This window comes from Pseudophryne corroboree, chromosome 4, assembly GCF_028390025.1.
Source record: "Pseudophryne corroboree isolate aPseCor3 chromosome 4, aPseCor3.hap2, whole genome shotgun sequence".
NCBI classification, from domain to species: domain Eukaryota; kingdom Metazoa; phylum Chordata; class Amphibia; order Anura; family Myobatrachidae; genus Pseudophryne; species Pseudophryne corroboree.
The window spans coordinates 332,708,103-332,724,972 of record NC_086447.1 but is presented as its reverse complement, the minus strand read 5'-3'; the positions used below and the strand labels follow the sequence as shown (position 1 = coordinate 332,724,972).

Sequence of the window (16,870 nt, the reverse complement as noted above, 5' to 3'; positions counted from 1 at the left end):
CAGGGGTGGATTCTAAATATTCCAAAATCGCAGCTGATCCCGACAACAAGTCTCCTGTGCTTAGGGATGATTCTGGACACAGTCCAGAAAAAGGTGTTTCTCCCGGAAGAGAAAGCCAGGGAGTTATACGAGCTAGTCAGGAACCTCCTAAAATCAGTGCATCATTGCACAAGGGCCATGGTAAAAAAATGGTGACTTCCTTCGAAGCAATTCCAGTCGGCAGATTTCATGCAAGAACTTTTCAGTGGGATCTGCTGGACAAATGGTCCGGATCGCATCTTCAGATGCATCAGCGGATAACCCTATATCCAAGGACAAGGGTGTCTCTCCTGTGGTGGTTACAGAGTGCTCATCTTCTAGAGGGCCGCAGATTCGGCATTCAGTTTTGGATGTTGGTGACCACGGAGGCCAGCCCGAGAGGCTGGGGAGCAGTCACACAAGGAAAAAATTTCCAGGGAGTGTGATCAAGTCTGGAGACTTTTCTCCACATAAATATAGCTAAGGGTAAATTTATAATGCTCTAAGCTTAGCAAGACCTCTGCTTCAAGGTCAGCCGGTATTGATCCAGTGGGATAAAACATCACGGCAGTCGCCCACGTAAATAGACAGGGCGGCACAAGAAGCAGGAGGGCAGTGGCAAAAACTGCAAGGACTTTTCGCTGGGCGGAAAATCATGTGATAGCACTGTCAGCAGTGTTTCATTCCGGGAATGGAAACTGGGAAGCAGACTTCCTCAGTAGGCACGACCTCCACCCGGCAGAGTGGGAACTTCATGGGGAAGTTTTCCACATGATTGTAAACCGTTGGGAATTACCAAAGGTGGACATGATGGCGTCCCGTCTGAACAAAAAACGGGACAGGTATTGCGCCAGGTTAAGAGACCCTCAGGCAATAGCTGTGGACGTTCTGGTAACACCGTGGGTGTACCAGTCGGTGTATGTGTTCCATCCTCTGCTTTTCATACCTAAGGTACTGAGAATTATAAGACGTAGAGGAGTAAGAACTATACTCATGGCTCCGGATTGGCCAAGAAGGACTTGGTACCCGGAACTTCAAGAGATGCTCACAGAGGACTTATGGCCTCTGCCGCTAAGAAGGGACTTGTTTCAGCAAGTACCATGTCTGTTCCAAGACTTACCGCAGCTGCGTTTGACGGCATGGTGGTGGAACGCCGGATCCTAAGGGAAAAGGCATTCAGGAAGAGGTCATTCCTACCCTGGTCAAAGCCAGAAAGGAGGTGACCGCACAACATTATCACCACATGTGGCGAAAATATGTTGCGTGGTGTGAGGCCAGGAAGGCCCCACGAAGAAATTTCAACTCGGTCGATTCCTGCATTTCCTGCAAACAGGAGTGTCTATGGGCCTCAAATTGGGGTCCATTAAGGTTCAAATTTCGGCCCTGTCGATTTTTCTTCCAGAAAGAATTGGCTTCAGTTCCTGAAGTCCAGAAGTTTGTCAAGGGAGTATTGCATATACAACCCCCTTTTGTGCCTCCAGTGGCACTGTGGGATCTCAACGTAGTTCTGGGATTCCTCAAAACACATTGGTTTAAAACCAGTCAAATCTGTGGATTTGAAGCATCTCACATGAAAAGTGAACATGCTCTTGGACCTGGCCTGGACCAGGCGAGTGTCAAATTGGTGGTTTTTTTCTCAAAAAAGCCCATATCTGTTTGTCCATTCGGACTGGGCAGAGCTGCGGACTCGTCCCCAGTTCTCTCCCTAAGGTGGTGTCAGTGTTTCACCTGAACCAGCTTATTGTGGTGTCTTGCGCCTACTAGGGACTTGGAGGACTCCAAGTTGCTAGATGTGGTCAGGGCCCTGAAAATATAGGTTCCAGGACGGCTGGAGTCAGGAAAACTGACTTGCTGTTATCCTGTATGCACCCAACAAACTGGGTGCTCTTGCTTCTAAGCAGACTTTTGCTAGTTGGATGTGTAATACAATTCAGCTTGCACATTCTGTGGCAGGCCTGCCACAGCCAAAATATGTAAATGCCCATTCCACAAGGAAGGTGGGCTCATCTTGGGCGGCTGCCCGAGGGGTCTCGGCTTTACAACTTTGCCGAGCGGCTATTTAGTCAGGGGCAAACACGTTTGTAAAATCCTACAAATTTGATAACCTGGCTAAGGAGGACCTGGAGTTCTCTCATTCGGTGCTGCAGAGTCATCCGCACTCTCCCGCCCGTTTGGGAGCTTTGGTATAATCCCCATGGTCCTTTCAGGAACCCCAGCATCCACTAGGACGATAGAGAAAATAAGAATTTACTTACCGATAATTCTATTTCTCGGAGTCCGTAGTGGATGCTGGGCGCCCATCCCAAGTGCGGATTATCTGCAATACTTGTACATAGTTACAAAAATCGGGTTATTATTGTTGTGAGCCATCTTTCAGAGGCTCCGCTGTTATCATACTGTTAACTGGGTTCAGATCACAGGTTGTACAGTGTGATTGGTGTGGCTGGTATGAGTCTTACCCGGGATTCATAAATCCTTCCTTATTGTGTACGCTCGTCCGGGCACAGTATCCTAACTGAGGCTTGGAGGAGGGTCATAGGGGGAGGAGCCAGTGCACACCACCTGATCCTAAAGCTTTACTTTTTGTGCCCTGTCTCCTGCGGAGCCGCTATTCCCCATGGTCCTTTCAGGAACCCCAGCATCCACTACGGACTCCGAGAAATAGAATTATCGGTAAGTAAATTCTTATTTTTTTTGCCATATATTCCCTCACAATCTAAGAAAGCGCCTCATTATCAAATGCAGTCCTTTCGTTCCAATAAAAGCAAGAGAGCACGTGGATCGTCCTTTCTTGCCAGAGTTAAGGGCAGAGGGAAAAAGCTGCACAACACAGCTAGTTCCCAGGAACAGAAGTCCTCCCCGGCCTCTGCAAAATCCACCGCATGACGCTGGGGCTCCCCTGAGAGAGTCCGCTCCTGTGGGGGCACGTCTTCGACTGTTCAGCCACGTCTGGGTCCACTCACAAGTGGATCCATGGGCAATAGAAATTGTTTCCCAGGGTTACAAGCTGGAATTCGAAGAGGTGCCTCCTCGCCGGTTTTTCATATCGGCCCTACCGAAACACCCCCTGGAAAGGGAGATAGTGTTACATGCGATTCACAAATTGTGTCTTCAACAAGTGGTGGCAGAGGTTCCCCTGCTTCAAAGAGGGCAGGGGTACTACTCAACTCTGTTTGTGGTCCCAAAACCAGACGGTTCGGTCAGACCCATTTTAAATGTAAAATCCCTGAACCTTTACTTAAAACGGTTCAAGTTCAAGATGGAATCGCTCAGGGCGGTCATCGCCAGCCTAGAAGGGGGAGATTTTTTGGTATCTCTGGATATAAAGGATGCATACCTGCATGTTCCCATATATCCTCCTCATCAGGCGTACCTGAGATTTGCGGTACAGGATTGTCATTACCAATTTCAGACGTTGCCGTTTGGGCTTTCCACGGCCCCGAGAATTGTCACCAAGGTAATGGCGGAAATGATGGTGCTCCTACGCAAGCAGGGTGTCCCAATTATCCCGTACTTGGACGATCTCCTCATAAAAGCGAGATCACGGGAGAAGTTGCTGAACAGCGTATCACTTTCACTGAATGTGTTACAGCGACACGGCTGGATTCTCAATATTCCAAAGTCGCAGCTGAATCCTACAACTCGTCTGCCCTTCTTGGGCATGATTCTGGACACAAACCAGAAGAGGGTTTTTCTTCCGACGGAAAAAGCGCAGGAACTCATGACTCTAGTCATGAACCTGTTGAAACCAAAACAAGTGTCAGTACATCAGTGCACTCAAGTTCTGGGAAAGATGGTGGCAACATACGAAGCCATTCCATACGGCAGATTCCATGCAAGGACCTTCCAAAGGGACCTATTGGACAAATGGTCCGGGTCGCATCTGCACCTGCATCAGCGGATCAACCTGTCCCCCAGGGCCAGAGTATCTCTCCTGTGGTGGCTAAACAGTGCTCACCTTCTAGAGGGCCGCAGGTTCGGCATTCAGGACTGGATCCTGGTGACCACGGACGCGAGCCTCTGAGGTTGGGGAGCAGTCACACAGGGAAGAAATTTCCAAGGACTTTGGTCAAGTCAAGAGACTTGTCTTCACATCAACATTCTAGAACTAAGGGCCATATACAACGCCCTACGTCAAGCGGAGATCTTAATTCGCAATCGACCAGTTCTGATCCAGTCAGACAACATCACCGCAGTAGCTCATGTAAACTGCCAAGGCGGCACAAGGAGCAGAGTGGCAATGGCGGAAGCCACCAGAATTCTTCGCTGGGCGGAGAATCATGTAAGCGCTCTGTCAGCAGTGTTCATTCCGGGAGTGGACAACTGGGAAGCAGACTTCCTCAGCAGACTCGATCTGCATCCAGGAGAGTGGGGACTTCATCAGGAAGTCTTCGCGCAGATTGCAAGTCGGTGGGGACTACCCCAAATAGACATGATGGCATCCCGTCTCAACAAAAAGCTACAAAGGTATTGCGCCAGGTCAAGAGACCCTCAGGTGGTAGCTGTGGACGCCCTAGTGACACCGTGGGTGTTCCAGTCGGTGTATGTGTTTCCTCCTCTTCCTCTCATACCCAAGGTGTTGAGGATAATAAGAAAAAGAGGAGTGAGAACAATTCTCATTGTTCCAGATTGGCCACGAAGGACCTGGTATCCGGATTTGCAAGAAATGCTCACAGAAGATCCATGGCCTCTGACAACAAGGTCCCTGTCTGTTCCAAGACTTACCGCGGCTGCGTTTGACGGCATGGCGGTTGAACGCCGGATCCTAGCGGAAAAGGGTATTCCGGATGAGGTCATTCCTACGCTAATAAAGGCTAGGAAGGCAGTGACGTCTAAACATTATCACCGAATATGGCGAAAATATGTTTCTTGGTGTGAGGCCAGGAATGCTCCTACGGAGGAATTCCATCTAGGCCGTTTTCTTCACTTCCTACAAACTGGAGTGAATTTGGACCTAAAATTAGGCTCCATTAAAGTTCAAATTTCGGCCTTATCCATTTTCTTTCAAAAGGAATTGGCCTCTTTACCTGAAGTACAGACTTTTGTGAAGGGAGTACTGCATATTCAACCTCCTTTTGTACCTCCGGTGGCGCCTTGGGACCTTAACGTGGTGTTAAGTTTCCTTAAGTCTCCTTGGTGTGAACCACTGAAAACAGTGGAGTTGAAATATCTCACTTGGAAGGTAGTCATGTTGTTGGCCTTGGCTTCGGCTAGGCGAGTTTCGGAATTGGCGGCTTTATCACATAAAAGCCCCTATCTGGTTTTCCATATGGTTAGAGCGGAGTTGCGGACCCGTCCTCAATTCCTACCTAAGGTGGTCTCATCCTTTCATATGAACCAACCTATTGTCGTGCCTGTGGCTACTCGTGACTTGGAGGATTCCGAGTCCCTTGATGTGGTCAGGGCTTTGAAAATTTACGTGGCCAGAACGGCTAGGATCAGAAAAACAGAAGCACTGTTTGTCCTGTATGCAGCCAACAAAGTTGGCGGCCCTGGTTCAAAGCAGACTATTGCTCGCTGGATCTGTAACACGATCCAGCAGGCGCATTCTACGGCAGGATTGCAGTTGCCAAAATCGGTTAAGGCCCATTCCATTAGGAAGGTGGGCTCGTCTTGGGCGGCTGCCCGAGGGGTCTCGGCACTACAGCTGTGTCGGGCTGCTACTTGGTCGGGGTCAAACACCTTTGCAAAGTTTTATAAGTTTGATACCCTGGCTGAGGAGGACCTCCTGTTTGCTCAATCGGTGCTGCAGAGTCATCCGCACTCTCCCGCCCGTTTGGGAGCTTTGGTATAATCCCCATGGTCCTTACGGAGTCCCAGCATCCTCTAGGACGTTAGAGAAAATAAGATTTTAAACCTACCAGTAAATCTTTTTCTCGTAGTCCGTAGAGGATGCTGGGCGCCCGTCCCAAGTGCGGACTTCTTCTGCAAGACTTGTATATAGTTATTGCTTACTTAAGGGTTATGTTATAGTTTCATCGGTCTTGGACTGATGCTATGTTGTTTTTTCATGCTGTTAACTGGGTAGTATATCACACGTTATACGGTGTGATTGGTGTGGCTGGTATGAATCTTGCCCTTGGATTACAAAAATCCTTTCCTTGTACTGTCCGTCTCCTCTGGGCACAGTTTCTCTAACTGAGTTCTGGAGGAGGGGCATAGAGGGAGGAGCCAGTGCACACCCAGAGTCAAAGTCTTTCTTAAAGTGCCCATGTCTCCTGCGGAGCCCGTCTATCCCCATGGTCCTTACGGAGTCCCAGCATCCTCTACGGACTACGAGAAAAAGATTTACCGGTAGGTTTAAAATCTTATTTTTTTCACCAATTAGATTGTGTTCATGTTTTTATATTAACATTTTAAACATACTTAGGGCTCATGTACTAACATCACGTTGAAGTACAAAATTTGGTCTTAGAAAACAGTAAGACACTTGTCACTAGATATATTAGACAGATAAAAGCTGATTGGTTGATATGGTTCAGTACACATTGTACACCCTAAATCCAACGTCTTACTGAAAAATGATTGAAAGGGAGTAAAAAGAACAAAGGGGCAGGGATACGCAGATTTTACACGTTAACAACAATGTGTGAAATGGTCCACAACATAAAAAACAAGCACAGAAGTTCTACAACACAATAAATAAATGGGGACCAGCAGCCTCCAGACTGGCAGAGGCAAAGCCACTCCATAAACCCCAAGGACGATACGATCTAGAACATACACAGTGTTACACATTTACTCTCTGGAACACGGATGTAATCCCTAATCAATGTGTAATTCAAACAAAAATTTGAAACGTTCAATTATGCGTATCAATGGACTTTTAAAGATAAATTGGCACCATTTTTTTTAAATTCCAAATCAAGTAACTTTAAGTGAGTGTATAATGATTATTTTAAAAATTTGCAAATCTGAATTGAGTAAAGTGACCTTATTGAAGCATCTTTCACTGTATTAATTGAACAGCAAATGGATTTCTATGCTGTATTGTAAGGATGAATTCTAAACTGTACATTTCTGGTATGATGAGTAGCATTGTCACACCAATCCATTTGGAAAGAGCTTCAATAGGTCACTGATCTACAATGCTGCATATGTGTAATATGTACTGAAGCACATTTCAAATCACTAGTAAACATATGTCTACCAGACAAGGAGCACTGTGATTGTGTTCTTATGACCTTTATTGACCTGTGTTAAAGATTTAACATAATTTGCATGTTTCTAATGAACTGGTCCTTTTAATTCTTCCCCACCTACCCACAATTTTTCAGACTGTCGTCCTTGATATCATACTCTGGAAGCTTGTGTTCAACCGAGACAAGCAGGGAGAGTCCCAGCTCATGGTCACCCACCCCCCACAGGTTGGAACTTCACTGTTCATATGCATGGAGCAGCTAGAACCCTGCCGCACCCTTATCTCTTCCAATAGCTGCTAAGTAGTGTCATGTGGCTTGTTATCTCTGTGTGTTTATCTTCTCGCTACATCTGTGCATTAACCGCTGGCTGCTGAAATAGATTGCTGGATGTGTTTACGTGCATGGTGTGGCTTCCTGCAAGATGTCATTGGTGTGTGGGTAACTTGTACTGCTAATGTTAGCACTTGCAAGAAAGCTGATTCAGGATCATAGAGAAAGGTGACCCATGTAAGATGTTATCTAACAGAACTAAGCAGTGTCACAGTGGTGACATTGTCATCTAGCACTTGTTATAATGCATAGGAAGAATTACCTGTTAGAATTTGGACTGTTTTTGTAAATCAAAGTGCCTTCACTTTTACCATATGACTCGTAGCACATGTCTGACTAGAAAATGAGGAATGATTGTAAGTAGCGCTTAACTGAAACTGTATTTTTTTTTTATAGGAGGCGGTTGATCGCTGGGGAGGGAGGTTCTTGTCCTTTTTGTGCTGTTGCAAAAAGAAGATGCCTAAAGCCAAATACATGCACTTAGCACAGGAGCTGTTAGTAGACCCAGACTGGCCACCCAAGCCAAGAACAACTACTGAAGCTAAAGCTCCTAACCAAGAGAATGGCAGTTACCAAATTGTCACCATTACGTAGCAGTAACTGTCGCTGGCTTTTCTATGGTTCACTTGTTTGTCCTACAAGTGGGGTCTGCACTGCATTGTGGATCAGTTCACTGCAGAGCCCATCCGTAGAGCTCTCATAGTGTCTCCAAGCAGGAGTTGGGTATGGCTGCCAGCATTGCTAATTCAAGTGTACATGTAATGTCTGAATGGATCCCTTTTAAAAAAAAAACTTTTTACCCCAAAGGCTTCAGAAATGCAAATAATTTGGACATCTCTGCAGCACCCAATGTCTTGATGGTGGAGGGAGTTTACACCCTAGTTTTCACCCATACAGCAAGATTTTCCCAATTTTATGATTTAGATTTTTCTTCCTAATGATGGAATTGGGAACCATTGTGTCTTATTTTGCACACTGTGTCACGGCAATGAATTCAGATTTAGTGTTTTACCTTGTGATCCAAAAACATATATATATATATATATATATATATATATATATATATTGATTGTCATTAGAAGGGAGTTGAAGTCTCTGGAAACCACGTTAGCAAATAAGGATTACCTCATTGTGTTTTAGCCCCACTCCCTACAAGCATACGCCAGACCCAATCCTTGTCCGTTGCAGTGGTCTTCATGTTTGTACTCATTGGAGGAATAGGGATTTGCCTATGTGGTTTCCTCGCCCTTGAATTCTCCTTTTAATATGTGCCTTCTTTCCTGTCTTACTTTCCATACACTTATTTATTTTTAGATTCTAGCTACATGAATTTGATCACCTTTACATCACTACCAAAGAATCACGCTTTTTTAATTTTCCCTCTGGCCTGTGTTGACGGCCTTTATTTAGTTTCAGTGGGATGTTTTTGAGAGTAGGGCTATACAATCACATATCAGAGCTTTGAGCGGCTCAACTGTCCATGCTGGGCATGTTGGTTTTTGGGGGTTTGGTTTTGTGTTATTGTTTTTGCTTAGTGACTCTCGGGATACCAAGAGGTCTCCTGTCTGCAGTACGGTTACTCTTCAGTGATAGATGAGATGCTCACTTTTACAGTACCAGCTGCATATTAGACTCTCCTCTATTAATTTTGTATACATTTCTTTGTGCATAGTTTGACTGGAATAGTCTATACACATTATTTTGCGTGATGTGTTTATGCGCATTTTAATTATTCACTTAAAGTTTTATGAAAAACAGGATTTTCCCCATTGCTTACCATGGAAACATTCTTAGCTTGTGCTGTTAAAATATTAACCCTAATATTGTAACATCTAATATAATTGCACTCAGTAGTTATATGCCCCAAAAATACAGGATAAATACTTTATTTATCAGCCCATATAGAGACAAGGTCATTCTGATTATTTGCTCATTATTGTGTAATATGAATTATTTACATTTTATTTATTTTCCAAACACCATCCAGTGCGTGCACTCAAAAACATTTCTGAATTCTTTGAAGTATTAGTAAATTATTCTGAAATTAAATGATTCTTATGTAAATGTACTTGTATAATGTTACCTGGAATTTTTAATATCTCTGTTTTGCTAGATCTATGCATTTCAGACCTTAGAGCTGTGAATATTGCTGCGTTCAGTTCTATACTGTCCAGGAAAAGGATCTGTGCGCACCCTCCAGGCACTAAAGAGTTAAATGTGGTGTAATCCGTGGCTGCTAGAGCAGTGTTACTGAAGATCCACAGCTATCGCAGACTGAGATTGTTTAGCATATTTATACTTACACATTTTATGCAGGCATATATACATCTTTAAACCATGTTCATTAGTGGACTCAAGTATTTGTACCTTTTGTGAAGGTGCTATTCTTGCAGCAGTTTGATTATTGTAACCTGAAGACTATGGAGGGAATTTAATTGGATGGCTTCGCCCGGCCAAATTAGCGTGACTCCTGATGCACTTTGCAGCGGCAGGATTTTGCTGAAAAATATTTGCTAACCATAGGGTAGCAAAGACTTTTAAGTGGAGAGGGGTGCGAATCGGCTGGGTGAAGGGTGCGAGTCGGGCTGCCGTTGCCGGCGTTTGAACGCTTTGGCAGTTTGCTCCCTACATCCACAACTGAATTCCATCCTATGATTTTTAAAGTGAAACATTGTTTTTAACAGGTGCTAGATACTCACATTCAGATATTTTAACCTAAGCAACCATAGACAGCATGAAATTAATTGTTTTACAGTATTATTCTACCAATAACGTATACTTTCTATATGTATAACACATAAAAAGACTACCTACTGGTCCACAAATTCCTATTTTATACTTTCTCATGTGCTCCCCCTCCAGCTGGCAGCTCCTCCCCAACACCCAATGGTTGTCAGCATGTAGCCCTGTTGCTTTTGTGGAACTACAAATATCCGCTTTCTCTGTCAGCCACAATCTAGTAAAACATACTGAGACTTATAATTCCACAACAGCTGGAGAGCAACAGGTTGCAAACTGTTACTAACACTTACAATATTTTATGCAGAGGAAAGGGAGAGGGGGGAGTCTACAAAATTCATCTCATCTAGTGCGGCTCCATCGCACACGAGCGCTCCCGGCGTGACTATGCGATCCGTCCGCCTAGTCACGTGGGGGGCGCACAGAGTCAGACGGAGCCACGATTATCGTGGCTTCATCTGTAGTTCAAAAGAATGATTGGTCATTATCACTGTTGATTTGTGGAATTTAATGAAAATAAATATTCTCTTAATCTTATATTAAAACACAACACAATACAATTATGGTAAAACCTTGTTTGCTTTTTTTTTATATATATATCTTAGTATATTTTTGTTTACGGAGATGATCAAGCCACATAGATTGTGGAAATGGGGAGTGGTTGTTTTATTTAGTATATGTACTCCACATTTATTTACAGCGATTTGCTCTGTGGAATTTGTCACATCTGGTGGTCCCTTTAGTACAGCTGCCACTGCACCGTCTTCCTTGTTTTTAAATTTATTTATCTTGGAATGGCAGTAAACAGTTGTTAATGTGTGACTTTTAGTGCAAATCAGGCACCTGTTAAATGTTTGTTTTAAATGCGTAGATGCTAATGACCTCATTACCATGACAGCCCCTTGTGAATTGTAATTGAGACGATTTAGTCTGTATGTTCAGTATGGTAACCTTACATAGGACAAAAAGTAGAAACCCCATAAGGAAGTATTATATAATGTGACATATTATAGACACTGAGAAGATGTGACAAATATCAAAAATGTACATCTACAAAATATTATGTATGTAGTGGAAATATTATTACTTGTAAATATGTACATTTTTAGACTGGTTTAAGTTTGTGTGGTTATACACACTAGAAAAACAAAAGTAAGTTATTCAGTTAAAATGTTTTGTGATGTATATTAAGTGAATAAGTCACATTTGCACTAATTAATATCACTGATTATTTATCTTCCTAATTTCTAAATTATCCCTCTCTCTGTATTGGTTGCATAAACGTTCCATTATACAGTAAACTCACCTTCAAGTGTATGTGGAAATAATTAATGTTGGACATTGATAGGTGGGTTCTGTAACCCCCACCTCCTATGATGAATAGCCTGCAAGAGGAAATGTAGTTCTGTAGTGGCTGGGAGGTCAGAGGTTGCCAGTCTATGTTTACAGGAGGTGTTGCCAACTCTTCATTACACTGCCTAGCTGTGAATTACTTATGAGTTATTTATGAGGATTACCTCACTGAAACCTTGATTCCTCTTCCGGTTTTATGATCCTCACTTAACCTTTTATGTGCCTGGAGGTTTCCATTGATAATTAAATGAGTGTATTTTTGGGGGATCACTTCACCACAAAGGATTTCGTTTAAGATTATTAATTTTTGTTTTTTGCTAAAAAAAAAAAAAAAAGAAAAGGCAGCTGATTTTTCTTTATTTATAAGGGCTTTAAATAGTGGCCTTTTTACCCTTTCATGTTGTTGCAGGCTTCTCCAACAGCAAAGGAGCACACAAAGGTTCTAGACCAGTGAACTTGCCTGATGAAAGCATAGTTCTCTTGCAAGTTGTGATCTCTAAGGGGATCAGTACAACAGCTAACCAGCTAAACTATATTGCCCACGTTTTTCTATGTCTATTGTTGAACTTAGTATGTATATCTTGCTGGTTAGAAATAAGCGCACAAATGTATAAAAAGAAATCTAGCTTTTGCAACAAAAAAAAGTTTAATATATTCAAATTGAAAATATTTTTTCTTATATTATCTAAAAAATAAATATAAGCAATCCCTCAGGGTTTTTATTTTTTCCTTTTACTGTAGAGATTGCTTAAGAGCCCAGCAGAACTGATACGACGTGTGTATTCGTTTACACATCAATGCTGCAAATGCTCTGTAATCACTACTCTTCCTTTGCCATAGGGGAGCACATAATGCTACCATCCCTTTGGTTGTTGAAAGGTTACCGCATCAGTGCCTGCATTTTCATCCAATAAAGGAAAGTACATTATTTGTGTGTGCCAGATACTACATTTTGCAGTATAAATCTACTAGTTTGTCGCTGACCTACTGAAGGAACACAAATGCAGGTTTCCATTGCTGAGATGTTGCCATTGCAAGCATTGTACCAACATACATGTTGGCTTGTTGGAGAAAACATTTTAAATCAGGAAATAAACTAAGTAAATTGATGTCTCTAGGTCACTCAAAAATAAGTTAATGTTTTGGGCAGTATCCAATTAACCACGGTAATTTACCATGGCTTACCTCCCCCAGTGCTATCCAATTAGCCCCAATGCCGGTATCAAATCCGCGATAAGCAGACTTTTTATTTCCTATCGCTGTGAAAACACCAAAGGTCTGTGACGCTTCGTGGTCCTCATTTTTCGGACAGATAAAACGGGCTAATTAAGTAGCCTGACAAAAATTGATGAAATCCCCCCCTCCCCTCCCCGGTTTTTCAGGTCTAATTGGATACCCCTTAGTTTTTAACTTCCTAAGTTCCAGCACTCTGTATACCTGGTACAAGCTTTGTGTACGTAAGTATAATATTTGCTGCTCTGTGTTCAGTTCAGGAGTTCTTCTGCTATCTGAGCAATTAAAGTGGATGCCAATTAATATGTTGGCTAAATCAGTCCATTCCATAGGAACTAGTGACAGCACTGGGGCATAGAGAGACAACCTCACTGCTGCCACTACTTCCTAGTGATTTGGTCCAGCCCACAAAAATGTATGTTACAAAGTGTATATATTTGATGTGTCCACTTTAACCTTTTAAGAGATCTGGTTACATATTTGATTTTTCAACCTGTCTAATGAGGTTTCCGTAAAAAAAATAATAATAACATACCTCTAAGTAATGAAATTAAGCTGCAACTGTCCTTAATGGAGTAAATATATTGCACTGCTGCAGGTTCTGCCATGTTCTTGTTCTCCATCCAAAAATATTGATAGATTTAGCGCATTTGTATCTCATTTTCAAATAAAACAATGCTGCAATTAAATCTTGAATTAAGCAAACTAAATCAAGGCTTTTACATTTTATATTCTTTTGGCGGCTTGGCTCTTACCTTACTAGTCCGTCCTGGGGGGGTTGAACTTGCAATTTTAACTATCACGTGTATTTTATTTTTTAATTGTTGCAATAATTTATTTTATTTATTTGTTTTCCTCATCTGTGCTTCAGATTGTGCAAATCTGTAAATGTGTCTTGTATAAATAATGTTTTTGTACATGTTTTGGATAAAGTCATGCAGTATCCTTTCTGTGTTGATGGTAATATCATATCCTCTGCTGCATTCTGTTGCACTGTGGGATACACTGGTGAAAGCACAGATTCCATTTAGCCATGTCGACGATGCTTTGCACTTAGTGTAACTTGGTTTATTTATGATGCATTGCCAAGAAAGCACAGACCAAAGTGACAACCTTCCAAGACTTCCAATTTCCAGCCCTTTGTATTGCAATGGCACTCAATAAGAGATGACCAGAGTTCAAGCGATATTTAATTATAGCTATGTCTTATCCAAGCCATAGAATTGACTGTACAAGTTTGGTTTTCTTGTATGAAAAAGCAAAATGGCAGACATTGTAACCGAATTAAAGCTTCATTTGTAAAAAGCCCTTCTAAATTTATTTGGCTCCTGGAGATGTCTTCTTTGTTACAAGTAACCGTACCCTTTCCCACTCCTCAGACTTGAACAAAACAGTTCAGTTACCCAAATATTCATATAATATTTGAATAAATGAGGGATTCAGGTTTCCAATACATGGATTAGTAACAATTGTAGTCTTAATACCACTTCTATAGTTTTCATATTATACTGTACAATATAAAAAGAAGAGGTGGAACTGCAGCATATGGTCTAAAATGCAACAGACAAAGTTTAAAGGCATGAAATTAAATAATTTCTGTAAAATAACTAATAATTTACAGTATACGTATATAAAATGTGTGTGAAAGTTTCAATACCTTCACAGAACTTGAGATAGTTAATATGGCATTTACATTTGTTATGCTACTATTCTGTGTAATTTGCCATATGTGCCTAAAAGAAGCTACGCACAGAATTACTAACAAGAAGTCAGCTGTGTGCAGGAAGTTTATCTTCCGCTATCATCAGAACTTGCTCCAATGTATTCAGTTCTGATAAGCTCTTCAAGCTCTTTGTGAATGTTATTAATACCTTATGTATCAGGCTTGTAATTTAGTATTTCCGGCCCTGTAACTGTAAACAGAAGATTAGTTAAAGAAGTGTATTTTTTTAAAAACAACATTTAATTAGGCTTGTTTCAAACTACCCCCAGTAATGTAATGTACTTGTCACTAGTTTTTGTACTCAAACTGAATAAGCCCTGCAGAAAGATCTGTTTGCCCCCACAATTTCCAATTAGTTGAACATTCCAGTTTCCAGAGCTTTTTGTACACATCCATCCTATCATTGGTGTGAAGATGTTTGATAATGTCACACTAAAGATGGACATACACTATACAATTATCTGGCAGATTTTGTCCGTTTTTCAGTGTTTGGGAGCAAATGGTCGATTGTCAATTGCTTTCATCCATTACCAGATTTTCATTTCAACCAGCCAGATCTGGCAGATAATCTGCCAGATAATTGTATAGTGTGCTCAGCCTTTAGCTTGGCATCTCAACTTACTTTATCCTAGGGGGAGGGTGGGGGGGAGAGGGTAGAAATGGATGCTGCATATCAAAATGAACAAAGTGCTGCTGTTTATGGTACCCTACTGTAAAAGAAAATGCATAATTTCAGAACTGTAAATAGACCATGTACATAGTCATGTAAAAATAATTTTGTGATTAAAGCCCTTTTAAATAAAAACACAAAAGTAAATTAAATCTTTGTTTTGTTCTTTTTTTCAAGTACATTAAAATAACATTACACACAAGTTTCAGACCAATGGAACTGTTAGTGTTGAGATCTTGATGCATGATTGCAGGTTCTATCTACAGCCTAATCACAGCTTACCAATATATGTATGTATAACAGAAAATACATTTTTACACTACCTGTTATGTGTAGATTATTGCCCAGGCACTCAAAACACTCATATTGATTATAGAGCTCTCACAAGCTAAGCTTTACCTATCTTTCTCTAGCATCCATAAGAGATATTGGGGAGCCTTAGTATGATTGGGGGGGGGGGGGGGGTATAGACGTGGTCCAAATGAGCCGGTGCACTTTGAATTTCTTCACTGGGTGTGCTGGCTTCTCCCCTCTATGCCCCCTCCCACATGCAATTTAGAAAAAAGTGCCCTTGGGAGAGGATGCACATCTCTGCAGCTCCAGAGAGTTTTCTTCAATTTCTTTAAAACGTTTGTTATTTCGGTATGCTGTTTGGGCAACAGCATACCTGCACCGTGGGAGTTAGGGGGTGGTCACCGGCCTTGTGAGGTGCAGAGCCGCTTCCCCGCTGCAGGACCACCGTCCTGAGGGGTTGTTGTTCAGCGGGGCACTGCGCCCGCAGACCCCTAACATATGTCTGAAGATGATTACTGACGAGTACAAACCGGGGCCCCCGCTAGGACGGTCCTACGGTTCAAAGTGTGGCTGAACGCGGGCACGGCATACGGGACCCTCCTGGGGGGGCCCTGCTAAAGCCCCCTCTGTAGACTGGCATAAAATAGCTTGAACTAGCACTTGTGTAATGTTTTTAAGCAAAACAGGAGACATTGCTAGTATAAAAATCAGAGAGGGGCAGGTAATAACACTTACATGTGTGGCCAGCAACTAGGACTAACGTCTTCCTGACGATTGAAACTGAATACTTACAGATATTCTTCATGCATTGAAACAACCATGCAATTCTGGTGGAATTTGGAATAACTGGATAACTGTTTATCGGTTTCTGTGGAACCAGGACCTTGACAGAGAATTGCAAACGGTGGGGATGACTTATTACAAGTTTTATCACCATCGGATATTTCCAGTGGTTGGAGTATTCAGGAGGAGACCAGATAAGAGATTTATCCTATTCTTGACTTTTTGACTGATTGACTTTATTTGGACATTTATGCTCTATAATTGAGAGATTTCTGCTTTGAGAAAAGTGTCTGGAAGAATTTATTTCTAATATGATTCCATCCACTGATAACTAGAAGGATTGGCTTCATAACCATAAGACACCGAATAAGGAGTGTCATATACCTTCTTAAGTGCGCAGGAACTTCTTTTTTATTTGTATTGTATTCTTGTGATTGGTGCAGTCACTTCTAGTTCCAGCAGCCGGTTTACCAGCAAGGAGCGCAGGTGGTAACTTTGTTTCTTTTCATAAAAATCACAGTAGCTCCGGTGCCATTGCAGGGGGTGGAGCTACCTCAGAGCAGGACCAGAGGCATTTTGGCGCCT

The 16,870-nt window shown here is 42.2% G+C and overlaps 1 protein-coding gene across 2 annotated transcripts in view; it reads left to right on the top strand.

Moving 5' to 3' along the window:
- Positions 1-15,360, top strand: part of ATP13A3 (ATPase 13A3) — a 326,626-nt gene extending 311,266 nt beyond the window's left edge. Inside the window, exons 32-33 of one of the 2 annotated variants that reach the window (XM_063916424.1) lie at positions 7,296-7,385; positions 7,887-15,360. In XM_063916424.1, the coding sequence (XP_063772494.1) occupies positions 7,296-7,385; positions 7,887-8,084 (288 nt within the window). In that variant the 3' untranslated portion in view covers positions 8,085-15,360. The remainder of the gene's footprint in view (positions 1-7,295; positions 7,386-7,886) is intronic. The other variant, XM_063916425.1, reaches the window with a different exon arrangement.
- Positions 15,361-16,870: the final 1,510 nt, after the last annotated feature.